Consider the following 13,719-nt stretch of genomic DNA (forward strand, 5'->3'; position numbering starts at 1 on the left):
AATCATGTTGCAGTGATGGCAACGCGCAGACGATTTCATATCTGCATCGCAAGCGATGCGAGTGTATGCTGATAATAGTATGTTGTTACTGTGGCAAAAAGTTGTCGTCTTTTTAGAGAACTGTCAAAGTTGTTTTGCTTGTCTGAAGAAATGTCATGAAGTCGTGAAGAAAAAAAAAATAGTCGTACGCTGAGTTGTCTTACTAGTGAGGACAAAGAGCATACTAGTACTGTACATGGACCTTAAGCTGGATATCAATAATGCTCAAATATAACCTTCCCCGTGTCCGTTCATTTGAGGGACGCAAAACGAAGAGCATCCCTCGTGTCCAGCCCGACTCTACTTCATTTCAACTGGAGTGAGCTTTTGAAAGAACAGAATAGGCCCGCCTTGATCTGCGTCAATTGTCATCCCGGGGCCCGGGGCCACTTCGGCAGCCAGTTATAGCGGGGACGAAGTCAGGGCTTAATCCCCAGAAAAGAGGAGACTCACGGGAGAGGAGCAGAGCAACAATAACCAAGTCAAGCGTATAAAATGAAAGCGAAATCTCTATTATCACTCCCCGCGATTCCCAGCAAAGTGGTGAAAATCAGGGTTAGTTTGCAATTCGAGTCAGACGCCGAGGGAAGAATATGGGGGTCCCCGCGGGTTGGGAGACTCACACGACGAAAAAGGGCGATATCGGGGAGAAAGGGCGAAGAAGAAAGCCCCTCTCCCATCGCGACATAACCATTAAATGCAGTCTGACTTTATGTTGTATAGAGAAGGGGGCGCAAGAAAGGAGGCACAGTTCTCTGATGAAAGAATGAGGTTTTGGGCGGATTAGGGACGGCCCGAGGGATGAAGAATAACTTCTGCATAACTTTACAGCTGCTTTTCTCTCCATCGCGCCAAAGAGCCAAGTTTAAGGCCACTGGGAGTTAACCTGTGCTGGGGGGCCGGCGGAATTCAAAGGCCAAAGCGTTCACATCATAAAAAAAAAAAGAGAGGAAAAAAAATCTACAATGGAAATATAGTAATCAAATGAAATTAGTGCCGTAGCACCCAAAACACGTCTTGTTTCAATGTGGAGAGACACTTTTAAAAAGAAAAAGAATAATACGTGAAAGTAAAACAACCATATTCCTAAGCCTTTCGTATGCTAGCTTAAGGCTAATGCTAACACGGCAATGATTCGCTTCTATGTGGCTGAGTTAATCAGCTTTGAGCAATTGGTATTTGAGCACAAAAAGGTGGAGTAACACAATGTCATACATGGTATTCTTTATCCTCTGCGAATAAGGACTGTAAAATGGGCAAAGAACAGAGCCGATGCAGGACAGGGGAAAAAAAAACAACAAAACTAATCCGAAGCAGTAATTTTTGTTTTGTACTCAGTACGGCGCATGACGAAATCTTGCAAAGAGCAGACTCAACAATGAACTTTTTTCACTGCGTGTCGGCCATGTTTATATATTGTGTCGCGGCGGCCATTTTTGTAGAGTTTGTTCCGATGAGGTTTTACGCAGAAGAATGTAATACAGTGCTTAACTTTTGTGTGGTTTCCTCCTAAATTCCCTTAAGAACGTGTTGATCGGCTTTTGCGGGCATGAGTAAGAGCTATCCATTCTTGGGGCCGATTTTCTGTACAATAGCAGACATGACAGAAAACAGCCTACATTTTCCATAGAATACCTTGGATTATAAAGTCCGGTCAGTTTGAGTGTAATTTGCTGCGCTTTTTATTTTAAAATGAAGAGAAAGTTCAACAGTTTGATCCTGGCTATGTATAGCTCCTCAAGAGGTTTCATCATCCTCATGTATTTGATCAGTCTAATTGATGATTTTTGTCCTCTCGGTTCCTCTATCTCGCACATACTAATGAATGCTGGCATCCGACAATAACGGTCATCTCCTGTAATGATATGCCGTTTTTTTTTTTTAAACACTTGGCTTGCTCCTGATTAGAGCACCAGAGGAAGAGAGGCAAATAACGCTGTAATCAGGATGAGCCCCACCGCTGCCTTATCTGTCATACGAATGTCCACGTTACTACTTTAGTCCTAATGATAGTGTGCAGGACAGGAGATGATAATGCATATGACCATGATGGTTGCGCGTAGCACACGCTTCCAAATGGACTTTGCATGTTTCTCCGACTGAGAGGTTGGCCTCACTTTGGGCAAAGATAAATGAACAAGGCCACGTCTGAGCAATTAGTCGGCGGATAGAAGAGTTAATGAGCTGCTCTCGCCGTCGTGTGCAGCATTTCAGGGGGATAGACCCCTATATTTACCACTCGAGTGGCGCATGGCCATTGGAATAAGCGAAGGATGGCGCGTGGGTCCTCTTCCCCCTTATTTTCATTAGGCCCAGATGACAGCAGAATTGATGCGGCCTGAGACTTATCAAAAGCTACTAATTTCACATTAGCGACCATTGACTGCAGCGGCTTGATTTGAGGGCTTTGCGACAATTATACCAATCAGTGTGGGAGTTTAAAATGACTTGATTATTTGATGCAATGGTGTTTAAGTGAAGGGGATAGATGGATGGATGGATGGATGAAGTCGGTTGGTTAGTCCTATAGGTGCATCATAAATAGTTCAATAGACTCATAGAAGCGATTATTGATGCCAACTTGTGAAAATTATCAGATATCGATTTAAGTAGCATCATAATCAGAATAAGAATAAAAAAAAAATCTGCTTTAATGGTCATTATACAGTATTGTATACAAAATAGCTTGAAAGGAAATTTCGTTTATATTGTTTAAAATAAGACTATTAATCTTGATATACAAATGTATTATTATTTTGTGTGTTTGTATTATGTTTAATGCGGCTATTTGGTGTTGAGCGTGAAATCTCGCGCGAATTCCATCAGTCACATGATCCCCAAACCCGGAAGTCATGGGTTGTCTGAGGCATACGAGCGAACCCTGGCGCATTTAGAGCATCAAATATGCCTCTTTATCACCAATACGTGTTTTTAACCGTGTGGGTGCTGTGTGTTTGCGCCGTCGCGTCAAGCGAAGGCGCTAACGTCAACCTTTCTGTTTCGGTCGAGTCGCCTGTTTTGAAGCCAGCGGCGGTGGAGGAGGACTCTTCCGCACCCTTCCTCCTGCTATCCGCCTTCCCGGACGACTTGGAGGTGAGCGACTACTGCAGCGAGCTGCTGCGCATCTTTGGCCAGCGCTATGTGGCTTATGTCAATTGCCTGGTGCCGTCTGCGCGGCCGGTTAAAGTTTGCCAGAACTGCTTCGGTGCCTACGGCAGCCTGGTGGCCACCTACATGAACATCTCTTCCGAACAGGTACCCCAGTCACGTGGCGTTTGGAGTTGTCTGTTTCGCCTTTGTGATGTTTTCTTATTGAAGTAGGGAACGCTAAACTTCTGCTTGGTTTGTTGTTTTTGATTGCTAAATGTATTCCAGTTGGGACCTGGCAATGAGAGCTGCAGGGACAGCCTTCTGCGCAGTGACCGTCTCATGCTGGTTTATTTGCTCTTTAACAACCTGAAGGACCTGTGGACCAAATCCGCCTGTGACAGTATGTGCACCAAAACACTGAATTGGACAGAGACCGTACTTGCAGTAGGAGTCACTTGTCCTCTGATGATGAATCATATGACTTTTAGGGACGAGGCATGTGACTTTCATCAGTTGTGCTCGACAGTCATCATTGTTCGCCAGTCAGACATCTTATCAGTGTGTTTGTAGTGCTACTGCCTACTGTACAACAACAACAAACCCGGTGCCTTTTTCCCCCCCCTCCTTTTTAGAATGCATCAACGACAGATTCCAGAGCCTCACCAACGACACGCTGTACTTCATGTCCTCTCTCAACCAAACTCTCACCTGCTTTGATCGATACCAACAGGTACTTGCTTCCATGCGTTCACAGATTCACGCTCAGAAATGGAACGTCTGCCCCTTTTTGCCATGTCTCCACAGGGCAATCACACAGAGCTGTGCAAAAACTGTAAGAGTGCCTATAAAGGGCTCAATGAGCTATACAGCAGCATGGAGAAGAACGACTCGATGTGTATTGACATTGAGGATGGGGTACGTACACTTTTTTTTTTTTTGCTCATTTATAGAAGTCTCAGTATGTATTGCGTCAGTTGTGGAGTACTGTTTCATTAGTCTTTTCAGTGGCAATTTGGACTTGTTAGCCCCTGACTCTCCCGATACATAAGAAGTACACTGTGGTCTATAAAACAAAAAGAAATTTGATTCGCTGTTGCGACCCCTGAAGGGAAAAGCCGAAAGGAAAAGAAGACAAAAAGCAGTTTAATCACAGTTTGGTCAGAAGCTAAAGGGACGAAAGACGCTAACCTTTCACACTTCCTCAAAATGGAGTTCTCCATTCCCCAAATTCTGAATGGACTGTTATTCCGAGAAATATTTGCTGACATTTTGACTTTGCTTCTGAATTAGCAGAACACGGTCAGAAAACCCCTCTGCCTGATTTCTAATCTCCTACAGTGCATTAATCATACATGATTTTGATTCAAAACCTCCCATTCAATGAACACCATACCCTGAATCAACCCCTGATCCTCGCTGCGGTTGAGTAAATAAACCCGCAGCCAGTCTATGTGAACGCTGATGTTAGCACATGTAGCACTCATAATGTGTCATGTAATATGAAGAATCATGTCATCATTGACGTGGAAATCAAGCGTAGTCAGCCGCCATTGTTGTTATTTTAGCATCGGTGCTAATGTTTAGCACATGCATCCATTCACTACACAAATGTCTCTCGTATTTGACGCAGCGCAACATGTATGTCTCCCTTCTACTTTAAATGAGCATACCTGCATTGTTGTACGAAATAACATCCCGCAGGCCAAAACGATCAAACTGCACAGAGGTGTTTTTTTTTTTTTTTTTGGCCTTGGGATTTGGATGTGATTAACATTTCCCAAAGTCTTAGCTCTTTTTTTGCTGTTTGTTGCACATTCGGGCGGCGTGGAAGCTGACGCCAGCATTATTGTCTTCACTTTTAAGTCCAAAGTGACAGCGCATGTCGTTTGCGTACTCTCGATGTTGTTTCCAAAATGGGTACCGAGCGCCAAGATGGTTCGACTTATTAGCCAGCGCCACCGACACTCTCATCGTCGGTGGCGTTAATGTTGTGCACTTTGCCTCGTTTTCAGATGAACATGACCCGCCGGCTGTGGAGTAAAAACTTCAAATGTTCCTTCCCCCGGGAGGAGACGGTGCCTGTCATCGCCGTGTCCGGCTTCATGCTCTTTCTGCCCATCATCTTCTACTTGAGCAGCTTCCTTCACTCGGAACAAAAGAAACGCAAGCTCATACACCGTGAGTAACCCGCTTAATTCCCCCATTGTTGCACGCACATATTTTGACAGGGGTTTTGAGGGTCCCTTTGTGCGCCGCTAAAGGAAAGTGGGCGGGGCTCTGTGCTTGGACTGTGATCGTGGAGTTTTGGCCCTGGGACGGATGGGAGGGTAGAGGTGAAGACTCACCCTGACAAAACCATAAATGTGGAGATTATTACAAGATATGTTTGTTGATTCATCTTTCTGAACGATTCATCAGATTCCAATCGACATCCGCATATGTGTCATTTGTATATTTTGATTTATGCGTACTTCTACCAATTTTTTTTTTTGGGGGGGCGGGGGGTTATGGGTCAGCCGATTAACTGAGAGCTAACCCTACACTGTCATTCGCCGCCGCATTCACCAGGCCAGGCCCCACCTTTCAAAGCCGTCTTAACTCAAAGTCACAGATACTACAATGGAATGTGAGGATGGCGGTCCCAAGTGGACAAAAAGAAGACCTCCAGCTCACATAACTGTGTTCCTCTTCCCTTACACAAAGCTACATTTTTTTCTTTTATTGCAGCCAAGAGAGCAAAGTCGTACGCCTCAAGTCTGATGAACATTCAGGACAAGCAGAGCTGATGGCTGACATCACTGAGGTGGACTTTCCAGGTTTGCACATTTTGGAGGTTTGTGGTCACAGCGGCCGTTCCTCTCAGAAGGCTGATTTCTGTATTTCAAAGTCCCATATTCATTTCGTGTCAAACCCCCTTGGAGGTTTCAATGTATACAGTTATTTGAATCTGGTGTGGCAACAGATCATCGCTTCGTCCGTGACTTTCATTTGACTTTTTAAATGCCGTTCCAACCAGGTTTGTGTTATTAAAGTAAGATGTTTTCACTTCAACAGTGTCGATGAACTATGTTTTAACATTTATGTTTTGGGTGGGCCTCAACATTGTCTCCAGAAACAAAATAGAGATGCTTTAATTTCTTGACGTAGTCAATGTATGATTCCTGATGAAATGTGATAGAAATTAGTTAACCGAATGATATTTTGATTACCTTCTCAGTGAGTAAAAAAAAAAATTTAAAAAAAAAACAAACATCCAGACAAAATTCAGGCACGTGCAGGAGCTTAACTTTGCTCTCCTGCATGGTGTAATTGAAAATCAAAACAAAAAGTGGGGGGAAAAAGATCCATTGTTCTGACTACTGATATTAATGACATAGTTGCACATGCTGCTGCACAAACATCCTTGAGTTGTTGTGTGAATTTGCGTGCGCGCGCCTTCTCCCATGCGAGTCCGTGCTCCGGTTACGCATCGAGAAATGGCTTTTTATGTCTTTAATGCAAGCCCGGGAGAGAGCCAAATACAAAAAAAAAAGTACTCCATGTCCATTAGCGGTGACGTGTACTGTATCTGCCACATGAAGAGGGTGCACATCACCGGCCATGTTGGCTAAATACAAACACACATGACACCTGTCATGAGAGCACTCTGAATCTTGCTCCCCAAATCAGCCTTTTGTTGATGCATCAACCTTTTCATGTTTGTTCTTTTTTTTTTTTTTTGGGGGGGGGTGCTCCATGTTTGTTTCATTTCCTGGTATTTCTTTACAGCTCCTACTCAGTGCGTAATTGATGAACATTTATTAGGTTTTGCTTTATTGGACGGGGACGAGGCACATTAATCAAAATGGCGGGAAATAAGACGGTTGGCGGACAGATGCTATGAATGTTTTTTTTTTTTTTTTTCATTTAACAATAACGAATGTGTTCACATGCGCTTCTAAACTGCACCGGCTTGGTTTACCGAAGCTTTGCTCCTGCGACAAATTGCCACGGCCGACACTGTGTTTCAATAGCGCGGTCACAAGGACTCGAGCCAAATCGCCGATGACAAGTGCAGCGCGTTGAAAATGGGTGACGTCGAGTTATCGTTCATTACGGCGTGTTAGTTTCCTCATTTCACACCGGAAATATGTCAAGGAAAGTGTCCTTTCCCGCAGCGTCCAGTGAAGGAGTGCGGCGCTTCAGCCCTAATGAGTCCGAGGTGCGGGATTCCTAAAGCCGCTCGCCTTCCACACAGCGCCGGCCCTTGTTCCAATTTCTCGCATTGGGGGTGGGCTTTTCCCCTCCATCATTAGCGGCTAATCTAACAGCAGGATAAAGATACTCGACCCAATAATCGCCGCCGCACGCATACCCGTTGAAACACTTTGCTTGGCTTCTTGGTCTTAGGGAGCGCAAGCCACCAGGGCCCATCAGCTCGCCGCTAAGAGCATTACGCGCAACGTCGAGTCTTACGAGCCCTTTCGCGGTCACCCTGCAGTGCGAAAATGCCGTGTGCCGAGGCGGCGGTGGGGAGGGGGTGGCTGTGCGGCTCAACGGTGACAGCTTAAGTCAATTCTGCTGTTTTACCTCCGAGGCCAAAAGTCATGGGAGAAGGCGGGCGCACGCAAATTCACACAAGGATGTTTGTGCAGCAGCATGTGCAACTATGTCATTAATATCAGTAGTCAGAACCATGGATCTTTTTTGTCTGGATGTTTTTTTTTGTTTTTTTTACTCACTGACCACATGTGACCCTCAGGTAGTTTTTTTTTTTTTTAAAGATGGGTTAGGTTAACTCATAAAATATTCATGGGAAAAAAAAAAATTGAGGCAAGCATATGATTTCATACCAAACAGTAGAATCATTTGAACCAATTCACCCTTTCATGCACAAATAACCTCAAAGATTTCTTTTTCCTCAAGTGTTTTTATTAGTCTTTAGACATGAAAGAAAAAAAAAATAATCGCAGTGGATGGTAACACACACAAGGGTCCATTGCAGTGGTTGATGCACAACTGTGACAAAAGAGAAGATGTGAATAGCTGTCCACTCTTGTAACCGCTGCCCCCAAAAGGGTTCAATTCCCGAAATAATGAAATGGAGAAGCAGAATGAATTCCATCTTTTTTTTCCAGAAACGATTATACACTCTGGTAATCAAATTAATCAATATTGTGAGACATTCAAAAACTGTGTAGTGTAGATAAACCCAAACATATTTGAAATGACATCGCAATGAAGACTGCGGTAGTCGAGACGGCTGATTGACTTTCGCCAGAGTTATGACCATTTTGCAATTAAAAAAAAACAAAAAACAAATCCAGAGGTAATCGGCCTAATTCCTCACATCATAATTTGACCACCTAAATCCACTCACAAACAGATTAGATTTCTTGAAAAATTTGGGGCTATTGAGTATGATATTGCAATGTGACTCTCAACAACCGCTCACATCGCACTTATTCTGCTTCTGTCGCTCACTTCCAAGTTCGCATTCAGGCAAACAATGAATAATGCCTTTGGAAATCTTTTTTTTTTTTAATCTTATTTGGAGCATTGAAATGGCTACTTACATTCGCTCCTATTGTGAAATCCCATTTGTGTATTTGTCCTTGTCTCTTATGAAATGGGATTTTTGTCAGTTGCTATACATTGGACAAGGTCAGGGCCTTCCGCCGTTGCTTTAGAACGTTCCGCAGGAGGGAGCCTCTTCTCGCAATGACGTCGTAGAAAACGGACATATTTTGGGGGCGACTTGAAACGCATCCTTGATGCAATACGCCGGTTATAAGAAGTTTACATCCCCTGTTTAAATGCTTAGGGGTTGTGACTGCGCCCCGGCGCTACCGCCAGCAGAAATCCAAGCTGTCAGTTAACTGGCTTTAGGTGACCTTTAGGCCGCGTACCTCTCAACGCCTCAGCGATGAATATGACTCTTTGTTGACTAAGACGTAAACGTATGCCTCATGATCTTGGATTTGGCACACACGCACGCACACAAACACACGTGCGCATTACACATGCACCTCGCCCGGCGCATATACACCCCAGAGTGAATGGGGTGTATTATACACCTGCAAACGGGGGTCAAAGTCTGTCAATCCCAAGATTATCGTATTACGATAGATTATAGAATCATTCTTCTAATGGCAGTCATTGAGTTTGTAATCTCTGCAGCAGCTCCATGCAAAAAAAAAAAAAAAAAAAGAGGACCAAGCGTTCCAGCCGGTAAGAAAATAAGCCGTTATGCTCCTCCATCGTCCCTCCCTTAACACAGAGGTCTTTGGACAAGTCAGCTGTTGCCGACATCGCAGATGTTGGATCATATGTCAGAAACCTTTGCTACCCGGGGGTGGGCCACTTGAGGTGAAAGCAGCGGCTGACGAGGGGGGTTCTTAGCGCAAGTCCGCTCTTAGGGCAGGAGCATCTGACCCCTTTGTGAGGTTTGTGTGCCATCATCTTGAAAAGACAGTGAGCTTCTGTTTTTGATCAGGGAGCACTGCTATGTGGGTTGTTTCATGGCTTTCAGCGCCATCTGCAGACAACTGTAGTCATTACAGATCTGGCTCTAAAGGAAAGGCTTGGAGTAGCTTCATTTACAAACGGTGAAGAGGAATTGTCCAGTAGTTTGGGTTGTGTTATGTGCATGTACTGTACCTGTGTTAGTCAATAAACAAAAAAAAAGACAAACACGTTTTGTATGATTTGTATTTTAAACCTCATCCCCGGGGCTTAAAAAATACAAATATCCGTACAACATCCATCCATTATTTGAACCGGTTACCCTCACAACGATTACCAAATTAATTCATAATTATGTTTAATACGAGTTCAAAAGGTATCTTTTCTGTACAGTTCGATGTTCCATGTCATCAAATGGAAGGACAGTATTTGGTGTAAAATTCAGTTTGAACGACTGTGAAATATTAGTACAGTTATATTTTGAAGTTTTGATAGTAAATTGTATGTTTCAGCAAATGCGGGAATCTTTGATGCAGCTTTTGCTTGAAAATGTACTGTTACCATATCATTGTGCTATATTATGCGACTCTTGAAATGTATTACATTTTGTGTTATGAGCTTTAATCTGTAACTATTACTGTATTTATATTGTCACGAGTCAATCCCTTTATTTCTCCGTGTATTTGTATGTCATTCATTATGTGTGTATAATTTGTAAAAACAAACAACGCACTTACCTGCAGTCTCTTCCAATTTGTCATCTGTCAGTTGTTTTTCCGAGTGTCCCTAAATGCAGCACTCGGTCGCCGTAGCAACGGGTCGCAAAACGCAGCACAGCGACGCTCTGCTGGAATCTTCGCGCCTTCGCATTTCGTCATACGGCGGAAAATTTTTCAATTATAGTCATTATGGAAACGGTGAAGGCCGCCGAGAAGACGTGTGGAAAGTTGACTTTTCCCGGAATTGACGATGCCGGAAACGGGTAAATGAGTGTTGGTCATTATCCTTATCATTATTCTGTGTACTTATTTGTGAATTAGAATTTGTTTTTGCAAAGCCAAGTGTGTAGTTATCTGCGAACAAGTAAACGTAGAATGAAATTGCCTTGTGTCACTGTGCACATGGAGAGCGTCCACCCAGGAGAGGCCGCCGCAAGCGGAAAAGGAACAGGAAAAGGTTGGTGCCGCCGCCCCCTCAAGAAAAAAAAAAAAGGCCACATTTATCGATTTGCTATTTTGTGTGCAAACAATGAGTAAATTTGCAGGAAGACCCCCCCCACAACAGTAGTACTGGAGTTTTTTTCCCCCCATAGTTAAGTTTGGAATTTTTATTCTGAGCATTATTATGGATGGCTGAATATTATAGTTGATTGTTATTAGAAGTAGTAGTAGTAGTACACATTGCAGTACGCATTCTATAAAATGCACAGCAAATTTAAACAAGATAGAATTTTAAATTATCGCCTGTTAGATTTTCATGAACTAGAAGTACAGAATGGCATTTATTCAGCGCAGCTTATTTTCAGTCCTGCTGCCCTGCTCGAATTTCCAAGCTGGAGAGAGATTTATTGGCACTGGTGATTGACATCCAAGCCGCTGCCGACGCCAAAGAATCCCTGCGAAGGGAAGAGTTGGAGGTCGCTCGCAAGCTACGGTAAGTTTTCATCTTCCCATTGAGTACCGTTAATACGCATTGCGACCTTCCTCGGTGCGTCTTTCCCGACTCAGCTTAGAGCGCCTGGAGAAAGAAGTCAACTCCAGCCAGGAGAAGTTTGAGGAGATCACCGCCAGATGGTCGTTGGCCGAACAGACAGTCATCCCTTATGAGCTGCAGGAAACGCTCAAGTGGCAGCAGCTCTTGTGTGCGGAACTTATCGAAGACAAGAGGAAAGTCATCAAAGACCTCCAGCAGGTAACAAAAAGCACTCGTGTCCTCATGCCAGACGTCCATCGATGGCAGTGATGTCATTGTGGGTTTTTTGTTTTGTTTTTGGTTTTTGCCCAAGCAGGAGTTGAAGAGTGGAGACGATCGCTTTGTGAAGGACTTGAGGAGGCAGGCCAACGAGATTGATCAGATGATGCAACGCTCTGAAGAGCTCGTCAGTCTTCTGACACAGGCCTACAGGGAGGAGCTGGACCAGATTGAGGTGCGGTCACGTCACGTCTACGCAGGAGAAGCATTCGAGACAGTTGCGAGTTATTGGACAGGCACGGAGCCCGCACACACTTCTGAGCCACACTCGGCACTGTCTTCAGCCTCAGTTTTCCGTAGGGCTTCCACTGATTTATTGTTTATTTATTTTTGTTCCATGTCATTGATAAAGATTGACTTGATTATTTTAGCAGGACCTTTTATGATGAAATATTTGAAGTGTATTTATTTCAGAGCATGTTAGAAAGAAAAAATAAATAAATCATCATGCTCTAAATATTAAAAAAAAAAAAACTAAGTCCAAATGAACTCAATAACTAACAGTCATGAAAATCCCCTCAAACTCTTCGAGCCAGGTTGGCGCATGACACATCAATGTGAAAGCTAAAAGCATTCCCGCCGCGGGTTCACTTCTCACAGGCTGCTAACGTGTCACTAATGGTGCCCCTTTTTTCCAGAGCGTGTACCAGCAGGAGTATGACGTCCTGCTCACAAAAGACCAGACGGAATGGGAGCAGTGCGTTCAGGAGCTGTGGGACCAGCAGGTTAGGAGACAATCCCCCACCCCCTCCCAATTTCCATTTGTAATGCGTCAGCCACACGTGTATGTGACCGACCGGTGTGCTTGCAGCAAGAGCGGCTAGCAGAGAGGAAAAGGACCGTGGAGAAGTATGAAGCCAAAATTTACAACCTGATGATGGATCCGGAATATAAGTATGATGCGGCCAGGGCTGAGCACTTCGCTCAGCTTCAGGTGTGACGAGAACTTGGTCGAGGTTGATAAATTCAGTGTTTAACCCTTTCATGCACCTTGTAACCTGAAAACATGGTAAGCTGTTCACCGTTGTGACCGCTGTCCCTGAAAGGGTGAAGAAGTACGGTCCACGTTTCCATATCACGTTTTGTGAACTCTGAAGTGGTAAAGACCACAGATTGACAGTTTCACAGTGTATGTACCGTATTTTCCGCACTATAAGGTGGATTGAAACGTCTTCCATTTTCTTAAAAGCTCACAGCGCGCCTTAAAACCCGATGCGCCTTGTGTATGGTCATTACGGTAATATGTCGACCCCAAGCTGGTCCCTTGCTGGAGACATGCTTACAATGTTATAACTTGCTGTCGGTTCAGTGAACTGAGTCGCTGCTTTATTAAATAAGTTTTTGTTGCAGCTCCGAAAAAAGGAGATCTGTGGTGTTGGTTCTTAAAACGCACACTTTATAAATGGTTTTCACAGTCTCAATACAAATACAGGTACGTCTTTGTCCGTCTCCGTGCCTTCTCTTCTTCCGTTCGACTCGAGAGGCGTTCATGACGCCTCTGAAAAATGTAAATTAATGATTCCTTCAGTGAAACTACGAAAATTGAAAATAATGCATCAAACCAGGAAATCACAAAATAAATTCTATAGCCCCCCCTACAGAATTTATTTTGGCATTTCCTTGAGCGGAGCTCCAACAGAACGATCAGATGTCAGTAAAATGTAGGAGACTGGACTGTCTCAGAAGTGTTTGTTATTTATTCCCTTGCTGTGTATTCACAAACGAGGAAATCACAAAATAAATTCTGTAGGGGGGCTATAGAATTTATTTTGTGATTTCCTGGTTTGATGCATTATTTTCAATTTTCGTAGTTTCACTGAAGGAATCATTAATTTACATTTTTCAGAGGCGTCATGAACGCCTCTCGAGTCGAACGGAAGAAGAGAAGGCACGGAGACGGACAAAGACGTACCTGTATTTGTATTGAGACTGTGAAAACCATTTATAAAGTGTGCGTTTTAAGAACCAACACCACAGATCTCCTTTTTTCGGAGCTGCAACAAAAACTTATTTAATAAAGCAGCGACTCAGTTCACTGAACCAACAGCAAGTTATAACATTGTAAGCATGTCTCCAGCAAGGGACCAGCTTGGGGTCGACATATTACCGTAATGACCATACACAAGGCGCATCGGGTTTTAAGGCGCGCTGTGAGCTTTTAAGAAAATGGAAGAC

At 43.8% G+C, this 13,719-nt stretch overlaps 2 protein-coding genes across 4 annotated transcripts in view; both read left to right on the forward strand.

The window, feature by feature from the left end:
• The first annotated feature begins 2,862 nt into the window (after positions 1 to 2,862).
• Positions 2,863 to 6,180, forward strand: ostm1 (osteoclastogenesis associated transmembrane protein 1). Its single transcript, XM_019895046.1, has 6 exons — positions 2,863 to 3,294; positions 3,415 to 3,529; positions 3,762 to 3,859; positions 3,934 to 4,044; positions 5,142 to 5,307; positions 5,857 to 6,180. Exons 1-6 carry the CDS (start codon positions 2,944 to 2,946, stop codon positions 5,913 to 5,915), a joined length of 900 nt encoding a protein of 299 aa, XP_019750605.1. The 5' UTR covers positions 2,863 to 2,943; the 3' UTR covers positions 5,916 to 6,180.
• Positions 6,181 to 7,885: 1,705 nt separating this feature from the next.
• drc1 (dynein regulatory complex subunit 1 homolog (Chlamydomonas)) overlaps positions 7,886 to 13,719 on the forward strand; it is a 10,474-nt gene continuing 4,640 nt past the window's right edge. For 2 of the 3 annotated variants that reach the window (XM_019895042.1, XM_019895045.1), the window contains exons 1-7: positions 7,886 to 10,555; positions 10,701 to 10,749; positions 11,099 to 11,226; positions 11,301 to 11,484; positions 11,579 to 11,719; positions 12,183 to 12,269; positions 12,356 to 12,478. In XM_019895042.1, coding sequence (XP_019750601.1) covers positions 10,482 to 10,555; positions 10,701 to 10,749; positions 11,099 to 11,226; positions 11,301 to 11,484; positions 11,579 to 11,719; positions 12,183 to 12,269; positions 12,356 to 12,478 — 786 coding nt within the window. In that variant the 5' untranslated portion in view covers positions 7,886 to 10,481. The remainder of the gene's footprint in view (positions 10,556 to 10,700; positions 10,750 to 11,098; positions 11,227 to 11,300; positions 11,485 to 11,578; positions 11,720 to 12,182; positions 12,270 to 12,355; positions 12,479 to 13,719) is intronic. The other variant, XM_019895043.1, reaches the window with a different exon arrangement.

This window comes from Hippocampus comes, unplaced genomic scaffold (genome assembly GCF_001891065.2).
Source record: "Hippocampus comes isolate QL1 unplaced genomic scaffold, H_comes_QL1_v1.1 scaffold8, whole genome shotgun sequence".
Classification (NCBI taxonomy): Eukaryota; Metazoa; Chordata; class Actinopteri; order Syngnathiformes; family Syngnathidae; genus Hippocampus; species Hippocampus comes.

Coding starts and splice junctions, on each gene's coding strand:
- ostm1 (XM_019895046.1), top strand. CDS start 2,944: ATGCCTCTTTATCACCAATACGTGTTTTTAACCGTGTGGGTGCTGTGT. Junction 3,295..3,414: donor TGAACATCTCTTCCGAACAG/GTACCCCAGTCA, acceptor AATGTATTCCAG/TTGGGACCTGGCAATGAGAG. Junction 3,530..3,761: donor GACCAAATCCGCCTGTGACA/GTATGTGCACCA, acceptor CCTCCTTTTTAG/AATGCATCAACGACAGATTC.